General features: G+C 43.4%; 1 protein-coding gene across 8 annotated transcripts in view; it reads right to left on the bottom strand.

Moving 5' to 3' along the window:
• Window positions 1-20,726, bottom strand: part of FARP1 (FERM, ARH/RhoGEF and pleckstrin domain protein 1) — a 323,275-nt gene that overhangs the window by 112,057 nt on the left and 190,492 nt on the right. For 7 of the 8 annotated variants that reach the window (XM_039543016.1, XM_039543021.1, XM_039543028.1 and 4 more), the window contains one exon: window positions 6,942-7,046. In XM_039543016.1, the coding sequence (XP_039398950.1) occupies window positions 6,942-7,046 (105 nt within the window). The remainder of the gene's footprint in view (window positions 1-6,941; window positions 7,047-20,726) is intronic. The other variant, XM_039543040.1, reaches the window with a different exon arrangement.

The raw sequence follows: 20,726 nt of genomic DNA, 5'->3' as shown, positions 1-20,726 counted from the left end.
ATGCTCATCTCATGTTGAGGGAATTAAGTCCCCCCTCTTCACTAGAGGGATGGGACTTCGGGAAAAATACAGGTAAGTAAATTGACTGGTCTGCGTGAAATTCTGAAACAGTTTTAGAAATTAATTTTGGGGTGTAGTCATAGCAAGACTTTATCTTGATGAAATATAGTGTACGGTGGGGGAACCATTAACACTCCAAGTTCACCTACCCTACTGGCAATGAGGAAGGCGACCTTAATTGACAGTGAGACATGGAAAGGGTGGCTCAGGGAGTATGGAGAGCACTAAATTAAGATCCCAGTCAAGGGCTAGTTTCTTGACTGGCAGAAAGGTTTTGATCATGCCCTTCAAAAAACTGGCTGTTATCAGGCAGGTAAAGATCAAGTAACTGTCCATTGGCAGACAACATGCACTAACTGCTGTCAGATGAAAGTGCACCGTGCTAAGAAAGAGGCCCATCACCTTGAGGGTAAGAAGATATTCCAAAATAGCTGACATATCTTCTGTCTCTGTTGAGACAGAGAACTGCCTCCATTTGGACATATTTTCTAGTGGAGTCCTTCCTGCTACTGTTAATGATTACCTGTATGGTTTCAGAGCAAGAGTGTTCTAGGCTTGCTGACAATCCAAATACCAAGCCACAAAATGAAAAGCATGGGGTCTGGAATGCCTGAGCCTGTCACTTTTGTGGGTCAGGAGATCTGCACAAGTCCGAATGCTGATATGTGGACAGAATGACATTTGAAGGAGACTTGGAAACCAAAATTGTCTGGCTTTGGGCCAGCTGGGAGCAATGAGGATGGCTTGTGCCCTGTCTAGTCGAATTTCTGTAGAACTCGAGATAGTAAGCAGGATGGGAGGAAAGGCATAACCAAAACGTGATTGGTCCAAGGTAGAAGGAGTGCATTGGCCTTGGGCTTTCACTGGAGCAGTTTATTTTACACTTCCCAAGTGAAGGTGTTTACTACAGAATCAGGTAACTCCCACTCAACCAGCCTCAGCAAGCATTTTGCCACTAGTCACGCCAGTGAATTCTGGGTGACTGGGAGGTATACTGCAAATAGGCTGATGTCACACACACATTAAGGGGCTCTCCATCATGGCAGGGGGCCCTCACCTCAGAGGGAATTGTTACTATGGTATTCAGGCTATGCTTGCTCTGTATATGCACTGCTCATAGCCAAGCTTACAGGCAACAAAGGTGGAGTCTGGCAAATGGTGTTACATAAATGCATTACGCAATACAGTCCAAGAGAGTAAGGCATATCCAAACTGATGTTCAAGGGTTGTGTGTAACCAGGCCTATGAGAGCGCCTATGGCATGAATTCTGTTCCTGGGAAGATAAGCTCTCGCCTTGATTGAATCCAATATCGCTTCTATAAATTTTATGGTCTGTGTTGGAGACAAGGTAGATTTTTACATGTTTACACTGATTTCCAGGGATGCTAAAAGGAGCAGTAACAAGTTTAATGTCAAGACTTCCAGGCAAGACCTGCCAGTGAGAAGCCGTTTGTCCAAGTATGGGAAGACTGTGGCGTCGCCTTGTCTGAGCTAAGCTGCTATTTTTCAGAACGCTTCTGTGAAGACTCTGGGAGTTGTAGCTACGCCACACAGGCACATTTTGTACTGACAGCGGTGAGGGCCTACCACAAACCTGAGAGATCGTTTACAAGAGGGATGAATGTCCACATGAAAGTATCTCTTTCATATTGAGAGCTGTAAATCATGTGCCTTTTTTTAAGGATGGTAGTATGGATGCCAACGTAAACATGCAGAATTTCAGCTTGCAAACAAGAGCATTGTGTTGACACAGGGCAAGAATGGGTCTCCAGCCTCCTTTCTTCTTGGGAACTGAGAAATACTTTGAGTAGAACCCTTTTCCCTGATGTTGAGGGGATACCTGCTGTATTACTCTTCATTGGAGAGGAGACTGTATCCTCCTCGAGACTATGGGTCTGGCAGGATGAAGGTATCGTCAAAAATGGTATAAGTGACCATTACCTTTGGAGGTTGTGATCTGTCACTCCATGCCACTGGAGTGGTAGTAGGTGGTGGTTCCTTATGGAGCTGTGATAATACTACCAGTGATTTTCTCTGACCTGATGATCTCTGACGGTACTGGTGGTCCCTGATCTTTCAGGTCTTGGTACTTTGGCTTAGATAGTACCACAGTCAATGTCGAGGTCAATTCAAAAGCTGGTACCGAAGACGCCTTGCTCCTATGCGTCTTCTGATTATGCACGTGACTTAGAATGATCTAAGTCTTTGTGGCCAAGCTGGAAGGCTTGCCTGACCTGGATGAGTCTGAGGAGGGATGTCTTTTCTTAGAGGGTCTAAGAGGGGATCAGCTTTTCTGTTTGCTAAAATGCCCCTTACTCTCACGAGAGAGCTCAGCCAGAGGGTCCTTCTCTCTGCCCCTCTCGGCTCTGGAGTTAGGCACAGAGCTAGTGAGCGTGCACCTTGCCGACTCTGGCCAATGTACAGGTGGGGTTTCCCTGGCCTGGTCAGACTGGGGTCTCATGTCAGCAGACCAGGTCATAAGCGGTCATTCATAGTGGTCAGAGTAGAAGTCAGACCTAGTGGTTGAAGTCTGAAAACCACAGCCAAGGGTCACAACAGTGTCAGAACCAGGGCTGATGGTCAGAACCAAGACAGAGTCTGAATGACAGAGCCCAGGGTCAAGACAGAGTTGGAGTCAGAGCTGAGAGTCAGAATCAGATTGCCAGGGGCCAAGGAAGGTAGAAGCAGAGCTGGTTCTGAGGCAGGAGCAAGGCTGGGTCAGGATGGGAAAAAGGCTGGGTGCAGGGCAGGATCTGGGCTGGAGCTGTGGAGGAGCAAAGCAGAAGCAGGGTGTCCGTGGTTGTGTGCACTGAGCAGCCAGTGAGGTACTGCTGCTGCTGGGCTTAAGCTGACCGACTTACTGCTGACTTCCTCAGCCAATTCGGCAGCGTGGTCCATCGGGCAGTTTAGCTGGCTCGTTATGGTGCCAGGAGTACTGAGCAGGCACAGCTGCAGGGCCTTACTCCTGACATCTCATTACCTGCTCCAGGGGGTGTTTTTGAAGACGGAGCTCTCGTGCCTACTGCATTTGGCTGGGGAAGGAGCATCGGACACTGCACTTGATGGAGATATGCACCTGCCCCAGGCAGTAGAGATAGCACTGGTGGTCATCACTGAGTGAAAAGGAGCGGGGACAAGAAACAGTTTTTGAAGCTCAGAATCATGGGCATAAGCCAAATCCTGCACTGGGAGACAGTGAAGGCTCCCTGAGGTGAGGACTCTAAAACTAGCCAACCCTAACTATCAAAGCCCTAACAACAAGGAAGAATAATGTAACTTTGAATATATGGATGAAGAGAAAGGAGAAGCTCCAGACACTGGAGGATTCTGATACAGGCCATGCAGCAGTAAGAAAGAACTAGAGAGGCAGCTGATCCACACCACCCCTTATACTCTCAGTGTGGGGCACAAGGAGAGCTGGGGTGCAGGCACAGGCCAATAGACGCTGCCTACAAGCAATTTTCCGGTCTCAAGTGCATGTTGCACCTGCATACCCCATAGTGAAATAGGGGCCAGCACTCAAAGATGACTAGGAGTGCCATGGTAAGGGAAAACTGATAAGATACATTTAAAAGTCTCCCTAGAGTGCCTCTGTAGGGAGCAGAGATAGCAACAGGATGGATCCCTCAGGAGAACACATGCCAGCTCCTATTGCAAGGAACAGTGGAAATGCAAATCAAGACTATCACCTAGATTAGTCTAAAGAAATGTGGGCAATGGGGGCTTGTGACATTAGCTGGAGAGCAGACGGCTCAGAAATTCAGAGGAGTGATTAGGAGACAATAATCCTGGTACTGGGGACACGGAAAGGGGCATTTCTTCCTCAAGAAGACACCTATGAAAATATTGAGAGGACTTCCCCATGACAGGGTAACAAACTAACACCAACCATTTGGATACGGTTGGATGAGGGGTTCTGTCTGCACAGCAGTGAGAGGCAGACACACTATTCAAAGTCTGAGAGAAAGGATTTTACTCTCTAGCCATGTAGCATTTTCTCTCTTCTCTGTCAGAAGAGGTCACATTATTGGGCTTTGCAAAGTACTCAGATGCGGTATGTTATGCCATGTCATTTTATTTATTTTGATCTTATTATTCTCTATCTTAATAAATCATGTTTTACTACTGTGTGAGTGTTTCACACAGATCAGCCCTGTGTAAAGTCTTTCAACCTCTAAGAGGAGGTGGTCAACGAAAACAGGGTGTCTAGACCCGAAAACTGCACTCATACCCTCAGTCAAAAGGACATGGATAGAGGTGCAGTGTGTTGCAAAAGGCTACAGTGGGCAGCAAAACCAGGTAGAGGCCAAACAACCAATATGAGGTGGAGGGAGTTTGGGAGAAACATCTCAGCTCTCAGTTAATAAATACATGTCTAGAGTTATGGGAGGAATGGTGCACAGTCTTCAAAAGGGGTACGGACCAATCTAAAAGCCATAAAATTTTCCCCAGAGAGCAGATTAATCACATTGGCCTCTCAGGAAAATAACAATATATTTTTATTACGAATACACAAATGAAAGTTGACCTTGAGCAGTTTTTAATTAGGCAGTGCCTGGGACACCCTCAAAATATCCATATTATAGAATCATAGCCTCAGGAACCACACACACACACTTCTGTTGAAATTGTTCCCATTACTAATTATTTTCATAGTTATTACAGAGCCAAGCTAGCTCCTTGGAGGCACTATTGTCCTCCGGCCCTATTATTCAAGTAATTATATATTCACAAAAGTCTCCCTCTGAGATGAAATTTCTCATTCTCCTCTTGTTCAAAAGGTGACTCCCCCCTACTTTTTTTTATGGAAGGTGTGAAGAAAATCTATTTGGTCATTTGTTAGTTACTCGAGGATGGGAAAATGGTGTTTTTCACTTGTTAAAAAACTAGTTTTGACATTCTTTGGCATTCTGATAACTGAGTGTGTTTTGTTTCAGAAGTTACAACTTGGCATGTACACAATCCCTCAGTGAAGAATGCGTGCTTGCCAAGTTTGGAGGGAAAAAAAGACTGAGAAATAACCAAGTCACAAGAGTCTGGGCATTCCACGTTTTACCCAATAGCATATGATTCTGCGTAATTTGGTTTGGACTAGAGCTAGATCATGATCTAGCCCGGAATAGGGGAGTTGTATAGCGGTGTCATTGCAGGATTTCTGTATCCAGAGAGTCCCAGTTCCTTCCGCAGTTTCTCTTTGTCATAGGAGATAAGGTAGTTACTACAGAACCGTCCAAGGTGCAGCTTACTGGGGGACAGGGGCAAAACCAAGACCTCGCCAACATGGCCAACACTATGCATTCAAAAACCGTGAGTCAGGCCCCTAAAATCATGAAGCAGGACAAAGAAGGAAATTAAAACAAAAATAATTTGGGGGGGGGGGGTAATTTGCCAGGACCCTTTGTTTACTTGGTTTACCTCCATGCCTGCGGACACTCGAGGTAAACAAACCATCTTGGCCCACCAGCGGCTTATCCTGATGGCCCGAGAGCCAAAGTTTGCTGACCCCTGAATTATAGGGTCGGCTTATGAGCAGGTTATAAATTTTTTTCCATTTTTACTTAACCATCTTGGGGGAGTCGGCTTATAAACGAACCGACTTAAGATCGAGTATACACGGTACATATACAAAAGAGGCCAAATTACATATGCTGTCAGGCTATAACTTTTATGTTTGCAACTTTACAAACAGAAAAGTAAAAAATGTAAATATTTCTTTAGCATAACTGTATAGCTGTATAGCCCACTGTGACATTATTGCACAACTATGTTCATACATTGTTTTTAACTAGTCAATAAGAGTTACCAAAATGTTAGCTGAGGATATATGGAAGATTGTGAAATTACTTTTGTTAAAATTAATGTTTCAAGTAAATCCAAAGTAAGGCCTGTGATTTATTGCTTTTTAAAAATTAACTTTATATTACTGTCCACTTTTCTATTTTGTTCTCAGTAACAATTACCCCAGAACTATGTAATTATTAATTTCTGTTCTCTTGCATAAAAAATTGCACAAAACAATGGAAGCAGATTACTCTAGTGACAGATAAACCCTCTTTTTGCCCCCAAATTAAAAACTATTGCCCTCTTCAGGCAGGAAGTTAAAATAATTGCCCCTAATGTATATTCTTTAGGCTGTCTAGTGTATTGGGGTAGAATCCACCATATGCGCAAAACAAAGTATACACAAGAATGCAATGCCCACAGCATCCAACTAACTGGAACACAATTCAGTAGGCCACAGTAATGCATTAAGATTTAAAGCAAAATGGAATTTTAAAAATGAAAACTGATGTGTATCTATTAACACTCTCGCAATCTCTTTCTCCCACTCTATGATATAATGATACATTACTTGACTGCAGCAGGCATTTATTATCAGAGACGAAGGTGTCATACCCAGCACACCTGTCCTGTATTACAGAACTCCCTGAATAGGATTTTTATCACTAACTAAAAGAAAAAAATAAAACAGCAAAGTGTAAAACAAAAAACAGTGACTTGTTTTTATTGCCCTTTGGACAGAAAAGGTGCCTTTTATTGAACTGTGTCACAATATTGGTGATTTTTCCCCATCTACCAGGCAGGATTTTACCATTATCACAGTCCAAACCAATCAAGAATTAAAATGGTATTTAGTCTCCATACCAACAGTTACTATGGTTACACCTACCTTCAATATGGATAAGTGAGGAACAGGGTTTGAGATGAGTTTTTAAACTCAGTTCCACATCATCACCATTGAGCAAAACTCACTGAAACCTTCAATAAAACAACATTTTAAAATGTATTTTCTGAATGTGTGGTAGGTGGGAGGAAGGGACTGTAATATACATAAACTGTGAAGATGAAAATAAGAAAGAAATGAATCTCATTCACATACCATGATCTTTTTATGATCTGGAAACTCAAGGCCAAAATAATCACCTTCAACAAGGTTCAGATGGTTGCAAACAGCTTCCAACAAAACTTTCCCCGGAGCTCTTTGCTGGAAATAGAAACAACAAAAGGTTACACACTGTTCGTTAACAAGAGTAACTTTATTAGCAAACAATAAAATGATAATGCTGAGCAATGCAGAACAAGCTATATTTTCAAAGTAATTTACAAAACATTAGCTAACTAATGTCCTGATCATCCCTCTGATGAAAGCGACAATTATTCTACCAGTTTTAAATGGATTAAGAATATCCTTATATCCTTGAATATCCGTATCTCTTTGACTGGTACTTGAGATTGTTATAATTCAAATAAAAATAAACTGTGATTTTCCTAATTTTTATAAGAAAAAAAATAAAATAGAGGTGGGGAAAAGATGCATATTCATACTTTGTTTCCATACCATCCCTTACACACTAAATTTCTGATCCATAAGGGCACTAACCTCTCCTCAGGACATAAGAAATAAGCCAGTTAAAATTTGCTTGAAGGGTAGATGAGGTTAGTTGCGATTATTTACAAAAATGTAGATGTTTGATTGAATCCCTCTTTCCCTCCCCCTTCAAAAGTAAATTAGGTCTGGCCTACACTAGAAAATTAGCTTGGTTTAACTACCTCAGTCAGGGGCATGAAAAACCCACACCACCGGGAAGCATAAATAAGTCAGCTAAGTCCCTGTGTGGTGGCAGTTTTCAGAGGGGTAGCCATGTTAGTCTGTATCAGCAAAAATGAGGCATCCTTGTGGCACATTAGAGACTAACAAATTTATTTGGGCATAAGCTTTTGTGGGCTAAAACCCACTTCATCAGATGCATGGAGTGAAAAATACAGTAGGCAGGTATAAATACACAGCACATGAAAAGATGGGAGTTGCCTTACCAAGTGGGTGGTCAGTGCTAAGGAGGCCAATTCAAACAGGGTGGATGTAGCCTATTCCCAACAGTTGACAAGAAGGGGTGAATATCAACAGTGGGAAAATTACTTTTTGTAGTGTCCAGTAGGAGAGCACTTCAATCTCCCTGGACACTCAACAACAGACTTAAAAGTGGCCATTCTTCAACAAAAAAACTTCAAAAACCGACTTCAACGAGAAATTACTGAACTGGAATTAATTTGCAAACTTGACACCATCATATTAGGCCTGAATAAAGACTGGGATTGGCTGGGTCACTACAAAAAGTGACCCTCTGTTGATACTCACACCTTCTTGTCAACTACATCCACCCTGTTTGAATTGACTGCATTAGCACTGACCCCACACTTGGTAAGGCAACTGCTATCTTTTCATGTGCTGTGTATTTAGACCTGCCTACTGTATTTTTCACTCCATGCATCTGATGAAGTGGGTTTTAGCCCACAAAAGCTTATGCACAGATAATTTTGTTAGTCTCTAAGGTGCCACAAGGACTCCTCATTGTTTTGCTAAGTCCCTTTGTAGACAGCGGTAGGTTGGCAGAAGAAATCTTCCATTGATCTAACTACTGCTTCTCAGGGAGCTGGATTACCTACACCGATGGGAGAATACCTCCCATCCACGTAGGTAGCACTACAGTGGTGCAGCTGTGCCACTGTAGTATTTTAAAATCTTCAAGAATGCCTTTATATGGATTTGTATCAAGACTACTAAGGGCTTGTCTTCAGGGGCTCGTACACCTGCACATCTACCAACGTGATATATGCCATCATGTGCCAGCAATGCCCTTCTGCCATGTACATTGGCCAAACCAGACAGTCTCTACGCAAAAGAATAAATGGACACAAATCTGACATCAGGAATCATAACATTCAAAAACCAGTGGGAGAACACTTCAACCTCTCTAACCACTCAGTGACAGACTTGAAGGTGGCAATTTTGCAACAAAAAAACTTCAAAAACAGACTCCAAAGAGAAACTGCTGAACTCGAATTAATATGCAAACTAGATACAATTAACTGTGGCCTAAACAGAGACTGGGAATGGTTGGGTCATTACACTAATTGAATCTATTTCCCTATGTTAAGTTCTCCTCACACCTTCTATGGGCCATCTTAATTATCACTTCAAAAAGTTTTTTTTCTCCTGCTGATGATAGCTTATCTCAATTGATTAGACTCTTCCTGTTGGTATGCATACTTCCACCTTTTCATGTTCTCTGTATGTATAAATATCTCCTGTCTGTGTGTTCCATTCTATGCATCCGAAGAAGTGAGCTGCAGCTCACGAAAGCTCATGCTAAAATAAATTTGTTAGTCTTTAAGGTGCCACAAGTACTCCTGTTCTTTTTGTCTTCACAGAGACACTCAGGAAAGTTAATCCAAATAAACTAAAGGTGACAATGTAACGTGGATTAAACAAACTACTGTGTGGACACTCTCATTCAGAATTAAAATGCCTTTAATTAAACCAAGGGAAGGCCATTTGAAGTCTGAATGACATTGTCCACGTAAGGGTTTAATACAATTTAACTAATCCACTTTAATTTTACACCTTTAGTTAATTTCAATTAATTTTCTTGAGTGTCCCCATATAGACAAGCCCTAACTAACGATGGGTCCCCAATCCTCCTTGAGGTTTCTGTATATTTTACTGTCATATAACATTAAATAATTTAAAGAAACTCTGGTGAATAATTCATTTTACAGTTTAACTACTTCTCTTCTAGAAATAAACACATTTTTATTAATTACCTAAATAAACTGATGAAAACTGTTTACCACAGAAAATTTACTATCAACACACCAGTTAACCCATACCCAGAGCAAAGATTATGATCCACCTTTGTAGTTGTGAATGCATCAAATGTTACCAAAAAGTGGGTTACAAAAAACAAATAATAAAATAGATCTCCAGGAGGAGTGAATTCTATCCTAGAGAAATTAAAATAATTTCCTTAATGTACAAAAGGCTTAAGCCATCACCAAAGCAAAAGCTCTGTCACCTGCAGACACAAGATGCACGTAGAATTCTTAAAAAGTGGCTGGTTTTAGAACACAGATTGAAGAGAAGTGCCAATTCATTCAAATTCATCTCTGTGTAAACCCATTTAGCAGGTTTCTGTTTAAAGAGAGACTCAGATTGCTTTTAACTGGCTTCTAGCTGGTTTACAGCTCCAGAAAGCTAAAATCACCTTACATTGTTTCATTAAACCACTTTTTATTGTCATCAACAACCAAGGGTACGTCTACACTACGGGATTATTCCGATTTTACATAAACCGGTTTAGTAAAACAGATTGTATAAAATCGAGTGCACGCGGCCACACTAAGCACATTAATTCGGTGCTGTGTGTCCACGGTCCGAGGCTAGCATCGATTTCTGGAGCGTTGCACTGTGGGTAGCTATTCCATAGCTATCCCATAGTTCCCGCAGTCTCCCCCGCCCATTGGAATTCTGAGGTGAGATCCCAGTGCCTGATGGGGCAAAAATCTTTGTCGCGGGTGGTTCTGGGTAAATGTCGTCAGTCACTCCTTCCTCTGGGAAAGCAACGGCAGACAATCATTTTGTGCCCTTTTCCCCTGGATTGCCCTGGCAGACGCCATAGTATGGCAACCGTGGAGCCTGTTTTGCCTTTTGTCACTGTCACCGTATGTGTACTAGATGCCGCTGACAGAGGCGATTCAGCAGCGCTACACAGCAGCATTCATTTGCTTTTGCATGATAGCAGAGATGGTTATCAGTCATTCTGTACCATCTGCTTCCATTGTAAATTGACAATGAGATGATGGTTACCAGTCCTTCTGTACTGTACTCTCTGCTGCTATCATGGGTGCCCCTGGCTGAGGTCGGCCGGGGGCGCAAAAGACAAAAATGGGAATGACTCCCCGAATCACTCCCTCCTTTATGGTATCTAAAAATAGAATCAGTCCTGCCTAGAGTACGGGGCAAGTGTACTAGAGAACCAGTGTATCAGAGAACCAGAAAGCACAGCTGCTCCGTGTCAGATCCCGCAGAAATGATGAGCTGCATGCCATTCACAGGGGGTGCGCCCCTGCAACAACCCCACCTGTTGCTTCCCTCCTCCCCCAGCCTTCCTGGGCTACCGTGGCAGTGTCCCCCCATTTGTGTGATGAAGTAATAAAGAATGCAGGAATAAGAAACAGTGACTTGTTAGTGAGATAAAATGAGGGGAAGGCAGCCTCCAGCTGCTATGATAGTCCAGACAGGACATTAAGCAATGTGGGGGAGAGGAGCCCAGCATCCCACTGCTATGATAGTCCAGGCAGAACAGAATCTTTTCTTTACACATGAAGGGCGGGGGCTGATGGAGCTCAGCCCCCTGTTGCTATGATGAAGATGGTTACCAGCCATTCTGTACCATCTACTGGGAAGTAGTAGCACTCATGGGCTGATGATGAGGATGGATACCAGTCCTTCTGTACTGTACCATCTGCCACAAGGCTGATGATGATGATGGATATCAGTCATATTGTACCATCAGCCACCAAGGAGGGGGCGCGAGGATGCTACAGTTCACTGCCGCAGCATTGCGTCTACCAGCAGCATTCAGTACACGTAGGGTGACATTTAAAAGAGTCAAGAGACGATTTTTTTCCCTTTTCCTTCTGGGAGTGGAATGGGGGGGGGTAAATTGACGAGCTATGCCCTGAACCACCCCGGACAATGTGTTTGACCCTACAGGCATTGGGAGCTCAGCCAAGAATGCAAATGCTTTTCGGAGACTGCAGGAACTGTGGGATAGCTTGAGTCCTCAGTCCCCCCTCCCTCCCTCCATGAGCGTCCTTTTGATTCTTTGGCTTTCCGTTACGCTTGTCACGCAGCAGTGTGCTGAGTCCCTGCTGTGGCCTCTGTCTGGAGATTTTTTAAAAATGCTTTGGAATTTCGTCTTCTGTAATGGAGCTCTGATAGAACAGATTTGTCTGCCCATACAGCGATCACATCCATACGGTCCATGCTGGAGCTCTTTTTGGATTTGGGACTGCATCGCCACCCGTACTGATCGGAGCTCCACGCTGGGCAAACAGGAAATGATATTCAAAAGTTCGCAGGGCTTTTCCTGTCTACCTGGCCACTGCATCCGAGTTCAGATTGCTGTCCAGAGCGGTCACAGTGGTGCACTGTGGGATACCGCCCGGAGGCCAATACCGTCGATTTGCAGCCACACTAACCCTAATCCGATATGGTAATACCGATATTAGCGCTACTCCTCTCGTTGGGGAGGAGTACAGAAACCGGTTTAAAAAGCCCTTTATATCGATATAATGGGCCTCTTAGTGTGGACGGGTGCGGCATTAAATCGGTTTAACGCTCCTAAAATCGGTTTAAACACGTAGTGTAGACCAGGCCAAACAATTGTCATACAAACATCACTCAAGACAATACATCAGGAAGAATAAGCGTAAAAAGTGTTACTGAAGTTTGACACATTTGGTATAACACTGCCAACATGACGCAACATATCAAGTAATAATCCTACAAAAACTCATCCCACACATAACCAAAATAAAGTGGTGTTGAGAGGGAAGGAAGGAGGCATAGGTGTGAAAAGAGGAAGTTTGTTCTAGTCAATGTCAGATGTAGTCACAACACATATCTATACTTTAGAGTATTATATCTGAATACACTCAATTCACATACTCTCACATTCTAAAACAGAAACACTCTCACCAACCAGTACTCAAACAACTTTAAACTTTATTTATGTTACAAAACATTCACAATAACTATAAAAATCTAAACACTTTTCAGCACCACCACCATTTTCTCCCTGCCCCCTCATCCCCCCAGAGTAGTATAAAGACATAGCCAGAACGCAACCTTCTCTTCATGAACAAAATTCCAGGGACCTCTAGATAAATATCATTGGAGACAATGGAACAGTAGGAATGTAACTGAAATACAACTCTTACACCAAATTATGTCTGTTGTGTTAAAACAAGAATTGCATATGCATATGGAGGCTTTGTTCAAATTGTGGCCTGGGGTCTTTTCCCCCAGATTAATCTAAGGTTTGCCCAGCTTGCACAAGGCTGCTTATTAAGAACGGATGACTGCCCACTGAGATGTCAAAGGACATTGCTTTCACCTAACTAACCAGAGAACGAGAATCAAGACTTCTCAGACCTATTACATTATGCATATTTACAAGTATTTTTATAATACCCAGTGACAATGTGTGTCTGACTATCAGATCAATCAAACTAAACAAATCCACGGTACGCACACATCTTGAATAATTCTGGTCACCTCATCTAAAAAAAAGAGATATATTACAATTGGCAAAGAATGATTACAGATATGGAACAGCTTACATATGAGGAGAGATTAAAAAGACTGGGACTGTTCAGCTTAGAAATAGACAACTAAAGGTGGGGATACAATAGTGGTCTAAAATAATCATTAATGGCGTTGAGAAAGTGAATAGGGAAGTGTTGAATACCCCTACACAAGAAGTAGGGCTCACTCAATGAAATTAACAGGCTGCAGGTTTAAAACAAGCATCAGACAGTACTACTTCACACAATGCACAGTCAACCTGTGGAACTCATTACCAGGGGATGTTGTGAAGGAATAACTGGGCTGAAAAAAGAATTAGATGAATGTGCTATTCTCCATGAATTTAATTGCTATTCGCCAAGATAGTCAGGGATGCAATCCCATGCTCTGGGTGTCCCTAAACCTCCAAGTTCTAAACTTATGTTCTAAACTTTAATAATTTCTCCTAGGAAAGCAGGCATCTGTGGGAAGGTCAGGATTTATGACAGCCACAAAGAGACAAGGCACAGCCCCCCTGCACTGCTCACACAGAGTAAGACAGGCGCAGCAAAGCAGGCATGTCTGACCTCAGGCAATGATTAAAAGCAGTTGTGTGTTTTCATGTAATTTATTTCTAATATGTCCTCATATGCATTTAGACAGCTCTAAAGCCAAGTAACTGCATTTGTCATTCTGCATTTTCTATATTGTGTGACTTATGCAACATGCAGTGTTTCTTTTTCAAGTATCTGTAAATAAAAACATTACTCTAAAGCGCTTCTCAATTTTGATCTGCCTGAATCAAGAGGAAGCCTGTCATCTATTCAGTTGGAGATATGGTATGTGTAAAATTACAGTCTGTCAAGATTCAGCGTCTATGGTATTCCTGGTCTTCCTAGAATAGCAAACGGGGAGCAAAGGTGAAAAATTCAAAAACATATGAACTCAGCAAGTGGCTAGTTCTAGAGATGTTAGTTTAGGACAGACTAAGGCTGGTGACTCCATGATATTCTTATGTCAGAGCTGAAATGCAATAAACTAAAAATTCAGCAGCTTGCTTGACATGGAACCCAAAGAACAGTAAATAAGCTCACAATAAATATGATCTGACAGAGAAATATGTAATATTCTGGGGAACATTCAAGAATGAACACACTGCACCTATGATACTATTTGCATTAAAATTATTTAGTCTCACTGGCATTATATACATGGCTTATGCTACCTTGCATGTTTTCTTCCAACCAGAAACTGGCAGGAATTTTCCGTTTGGCAGCGTGGTACAGTGGAGAGGGCACTGGAATGGAGGGCAGGAGACCTAGGTTCTATTTCTGGTTCTGACACTGACCTACTCTTGGACCTCTCTGTGACTCTTTCCCTTCCTGCCCATTTAGACTGTAAGCTCTTCAGAGCAGGGAATATCTCACTCCATTTTTGTACAGTGACTAGCACAATGAGGCCCTGATCTCAGTCAGAGCATCTAGTTGCTACTATAATACAAACAGACATCATCATATATTTGAATATGTAAGAAAACAACCAGAAAAAGCTAATTTTATTGCAACACATTGAAAAATTGTTGGTATATAGTATTATACAACTTAAAGATTATCTGAGTATAAATTAAAAAAACTAATAAAATTCAGTTGTTTTCTGATGTTATTACAGCATAATTAAATACACCTCTACCTCAATATAATGCAATCCGATATAACACGAATTTGGATATAACGCGGTAAAGTAGTGCTCCGGGGAGGGGGGGGGGCTGCACACTCTGGTGGATCAAAGCAAGTTCAATATAACACGGTTTCACCTATAACACGGTAAGATTTTTTGGCTCCCGAGGACAGCATTATATCGAAGTAGAGGTGTATTATAGTAGTGCCGAAAGGCATCAGTCAGACTCTAGGCCCCATGTTTCAGGAGCTGTACAAGGAAAAACATGGTCCATGTTCAAACGGGCCTCCAATCTAACTTAAGACAAGACTCAAATTGGTGCAGCCAAGAGAGAAAGAAAAAAAAGGGTAAGTTGGAGACAGGATGAAGAGGACAATGACAGGAACATGTGGTCAAATAGACCAGCTCTGTGCACAAATTGACTCCTAGTCTTACATGTATTTGTTTTAAATTATGAGCTATAAATATATATATAAATACATAAATAAATAAATAGACATCTCCTCTAGCCCCAGTGGTATATAAGTAGGCTTTATCAATGGGAAATTTTCCAATGGCATCACAGGAGAAGCATGCCATGGGTAGGGGTGGGGGGATTTCAGAGAGGACAGTGTACTGGCCTTACAGACTAGTTTTTCCAGGAGAGCATTTCATGTAATGAGGAAGAAAACACGAAGATGCTTGGGGAATGAGTGGACAAGTGATCAATCAAGGTTGGCATCATTGGCAGAGCAGAAGAGTGACAAGAGAAGTGAAAGCAGGGAGGGGCAGAGTTGTGAAGAGCCTGGAAGGTAGGACAAGAAGCTTGGATTTTATGGAATGGAGAAGGGAGAGCCAGTGGAGTAACTCATACTAAGGGTGATATGATCATAATGTTGGACAAGGAATTATTAGTAGCTGCATTGTGAATGGACTTGACAAGGATAATGTGCTTGTCAGGGAGGCCCCAGAGTAGTCAGGACAGGCTATAATGGCAGCCCAGACAAGAGTTTTAGCTGTGTGGATGGAGTGAAAACCTGATATTAGAAATGCTTTGGAGAAGTGAGTAGCAAAATTCAGATGCTGACTGGGTACGTGGCACAAGGGGGAAGGAGGAAGCCAGAATGATACAGTATCTAGGTTCCAGGCCTGAATGACTGGGATGATAGTGGTATTGTCAACACTCACAAAGAAAGGGGCAAGAGAGGAGGGGGAAAAGGAGTTTAGTCTAACCAGGTTAAGTTTAAGCCGATGGTGAGATGAATCTGAGGAGATGTCAGAGACAGACTAGGGTGTGGGACTGGATGGAGGGAGGCAAGTCAGGAGAGAAGTAGATTTGTGAGTGTTAGCATAGAGATGGCAGCTGAAGCTTTGTGAAAGGATAAGAAGACACAATCAGAGAAGTAGGAGGAGACCCAGGAGAGGACAGAGTGGTGAAAGTCAAGATATCAAGGAGAATGTGCCATAAGCAATTGAGATCAAGAAAAAAGAAGCAGCAGTAGATGGTTGAGATCTGCCATAAAGATGTTCATTTGAGGCTTGGTAAGATCACTTGCAATGGAGACGAGTGGTCAGAAGCCAGACAGAGATGGAGGTGGCAACCGATGTAGAAGGTGCACTTGATGATCTTGGAGGCAGAGGCGAGAAATGAGCTGAGTATAGGCAAATGGGGTCATGGGTCATTTACTTATTAGATGAGGGGACACCACAGCATGCTTCTATTGTAAGCAGGAGTGAAAAGAGTGAGAAGCTAAGGAGAAAGGCGAATAAGGGAGTGGAAGGCAGGGGAAATCATGAGGTGGGCAGGAATGGAGTCACTGCAAAAAGAGGATAGAAACTTCAATGTAGATTACATGGAGAAGGAGGGGAACATGATGAGGAAAGAGAAAAGGGGCAAGTCATGCTGGATTTTGTTGACCTTTTTTGAAAAAGTCATCAAGATCCTGTGTGGAAATAGAGGAGGGCACAGGAGCTGGGAGGGAATCCAAGTTGTCACCTTAACAGCTGAGACTGTGGGCCTGGAGTCAACATGACTGGAGAAGAAGAGCTGTTTGACTGGCAAGATGGCAGAACTGAAGGAAGAGAAAACAATTTTTGGAGGAAGTTCATGTGTGCTGGGACTTTCTACTGAGATGTCCAGAAATGCAGGAACATTGGATAAAGGGGGTGAACCTGAGATGTGTTTTTGGTGGGACAGACTTTGATGTGGAAAAGGGGGGTATGAAGGAGTGGAGAGTAGTAGAGAATGTGGAGTAGGGGGACTCAGTGATGGCATTGACAGAAGAGGAAGGAGGGGATTGAAAACAGAAGAGAAGCCACTAATGGATGGGAGGTTACGGTAGGGCAGGGTGTCAAGGTGGTGGCCAGAGAAAGGGAACTCTGTGGTGGAAAGATGAGAGAGAAAATATTTAATGGTGTCAACATCAAGGAGACATTGTGCTGAGTGGGAGAACTGATACACCACTACAGATCAAAGGGGGAGTGAAAACAAGCTCACTAATTTCAAGCTCTACATCCTTAGCGCTTAATGCATTTGAATTGGCCTCTCTTAGCTCTGTGAAATTACATTGTAAAAGATGCTCTACATTTTTAGGGAATGTCAGCCCACTGAACACTGAATTACGATTAATATGCATAATCACACTTAGCTGCAAGCTATGAAGGTACTGAATCAAAGTTACTTGCATTACATTATCAGAGGGGTAGCCGTGTTAGTCTGGATCTGTAAAAGCAGCAAAGAATCCTGTGGCACCTTAGAGACTAACAGACGTTTTGGAGCATGAGCTTTCGTGGGTGAATACCCACTTCGTCGGATGCATTACACTGCACATTCAGCATTCTTTGCTGGTTATTTCCATTTTACACAATTCACCCTTATATTTTATTTTTATTTTTTTTACTTAGGGTAAGGGTATTTATACTTTCTTCAATGGGGAAATGCTTTAATTCCCTAATTGGTTAACCTTAAAGAATTCCCAATGAATAAACAGATGATGCAAGCAGGACCAACGAAAGCTTCCTAAAAGTGCGGAGGTGGGGGTGGGGGTGCTGCGGCACTGGTGCCCAAACCATGGCCCCGCTCTCCTGTGCCGCAGGCACCTGGCAGCTGCTTCCTCAGAGCCGTGGTAAGCACTGCCGGGACCCTGAATCCTCACCTTCTGCCCCAGCCAGCCTGGAGTCCCCTCCTGCGCCCCAAACCCCTCACCCCAGCCCCACCCCAGAGCCCAAAACCCCAGCCGGAGCCCTCATTCTCTCCTCCACCCTAACCCCCTCATGCTCCCCAAACCCCTCATCCCCAGCCAGAGCTCTCACTGCCCCACACCCTAACCCCCTAACCCAGTCTGGAGTCCCCCTTCTGCACCCCAAACCCCTCATCCCTGGCCCCACCCCAGAGCCCACCGCCCCAGTTGGAGTCCACCCCTGCACCCCAACTCCCCTGCCCCAGCCCTGAGCCCCCTCCTTCACCCCAAACCCCTCACCCTCAGCCCCACCCCAGAGCCTGCACCCCCAGCCCAAAGTCTATGCCCCCTCCTACACCCCAAACCCCTGCTCCAGCCCGGTGAAAATGAGTGAGGGTAGAGGAGAGCGAGTGACAGAGGGAGGGGGATGGAGCGAGGAGGGTGAGGCCTCGGGGAAGGGGTGGGGCATGGGCGTTCGGTTTTGTGTGATTAGAAAGTTGGCAACCCTAGTGCTGCCCCTTCTCCCTGCCCTTGCACCATCCCTTCCCCCGCGGGAGGCCCCGCTCCTGCGTTACTTCTTCCTCCCAAGATCCTGCCCCCACTCGCTCCTCTCTGCCCCCTCCCCTCTTTCGCTCACTCTTACGGCGGTAAAAAGTGAAAGGGCATAGCCATAGGCCCCTGACCCCCCTGTTCCAGTGGACCTGGGTGCAGAAAAAAGCCACAAGAGATTATTTGGTGGATGGTAACCATGCCTTAGAGAGACTGAAGGAGATCCATCTGTTTAGCTTATCAAAAAGAAGATTGAGGGGACTTGATCATGTGGAGAAAATACTGGCTTCTAAGAGAAAGGCATGACAAGAACCAATCGCTGGAAGTTGAAGCTAGACAAATTCACATTAGAAATTGGGCATGAAGTTCCAACAGACAGGGTGATTAACCCCTGGAACAAACTACCAAGGGCTGTGATGTGCCCTCCTGGAAGATATGCTTTAATCAAACACAAATTATTGCGTTCAATAAAGGGGAAACTGGGTGCAATACAAGAGATCAAACCAGATGATCTAATGATAACTTCTGGCGTTAAACTCTATGAATCTATCATCTCTCCCTTTATCTGAGCAGTAATTGTCCAGAACATTCCTGTAGCAGGAGCTCTAATGGAAGTTGTGGAGAAAAGTGTTTAGTAATGTTTACAAAACCAGTGTTTTCTGAGGCTTTTTTTTGGGGGGGGGAAGGGGGATTGGTTAAATTGATTTTAATTCTTTATTTCCATGGAGCATAGCCACTTCACTACCCCAGCTACCAATAACTTCTATCTCCATACAGTCAACCATTTGCTATTTAAGGAATTTTTATCCACCAAACTAAACTAATCTCAGATCAAACAGATTTTTGCACTGCAAATTCTTCTAAGGTTACTGAAGATCTTGATCTTCAGTTAAACATTCCTAAGAAATGTTTGGAAGATTGAAATTCAGTCACTCTCTTGAGCACAAGTAAAGAGCTACTTTCTTATTGAACTGAAAGCATAGGGGGTGTTAACTTTCCCCCTAAGCTGCACCCACATGATGTGCGCTCATGCAGCCTGCAGAGCATTTTTGAGTGCAATGGCAAGATTAGTAAACAGACAGCAATCAAATAATCTTGCAGTTTTCCAAGTGAAACCCATCACACACACACCAAAACAGAGAGAGAGAGGCAGACATAATAATACTTAGTCCTGCCATTAGTGCAGGGGACTGGACTAGAGGACCTTTCAAGGTCCCTTACAGCAGACATGCAAAACCCATGAAAAAAAAAAACAGAAACTGGGCTTGTTTTTGGCTTAAGTGGCTCGTGAGCTGCTTGTTGGATAGTTTTTGGCTTGGAGCTTGTTGCTTTTTTTTTTTTTAAAATCACCTCCCGGCAAGCAGGGGCAAGGCGGAGGGGGTGTCAAGCATGGGGAAAGAGTCAGGGGTGCACAGCGGGCCCATCACAGTCCCAGACTGCATGCCGGGGGGAAGCTAGTCACATAGAGTGTTGGGGTTCTTAGGGATTGGCTTGTTTTGGCCTTGTTTTGAAATGGGATTAGCTTGATTTTTGGCTTATGGTGAAAGTTGGGGTGCTTATTTACCATGTGAAAGATGGCAACTGTGCCCTTCCAGTACTACAATTCTATGATTTTGCATGATTTGCCCACAGGGAATGGGCTTGATTTAATCTCTGGATAACACATGGTACCAAGCTGTGGTGGATACTTTGTAGTCAAGTGTAAAAATTAAAAAAAATAAAAAAGTCCCAGCTCTGAAGATTATCTAAATAGACAATTTAAAAACAAAGGAAATAAGACTGGACGCAGCAACAAACAAGTAATTAATGGGAGCACCCATTCTGTTAACTCCATGTTTTGTATTTAAAACTGTTAATGCTCACAGAAGATAGATGATCAGAAGGTCTCATAAAAGAACTCGGCTTTCAGGAGGAGCTTGAGGGAGAAAAGGGTTGGAAGACATGGCAACAGTGTCAGGAAATCGGGGGTGTTCCATGCCAGAAAGCCACTGGGAGACAGTAGGAGAACAGATGGTTTCATTGATTTGACTCAAACTATTGTCTTTCCCTTGCATACATTTTATGGAGGTTTGGTATCTGCTACTAGCACTACAGGTAAACTTCATTCCTCTGGAGAGGGTCAGCACAAGGTCTGTGCATCACTTGTGTCCCA

The sequence above is a fragment of the Mauremys reevesii genome, linkage group 1, assembly GCF_016161935.1.
Source record: "Mauremys reevesii isolate NIE-2019 linkage group 1, ASM1616193v1, whole genome shotgun sequence".
Classification (NCBI taxonomy): Eukaryota; Metazoa; Chordata; order Testudines; family Geoemydidae; genus Mauremys; species Mauremys reevesii.
This window is presented reverse-complemented; position numbering and strand designations above follow the sequence as displayed.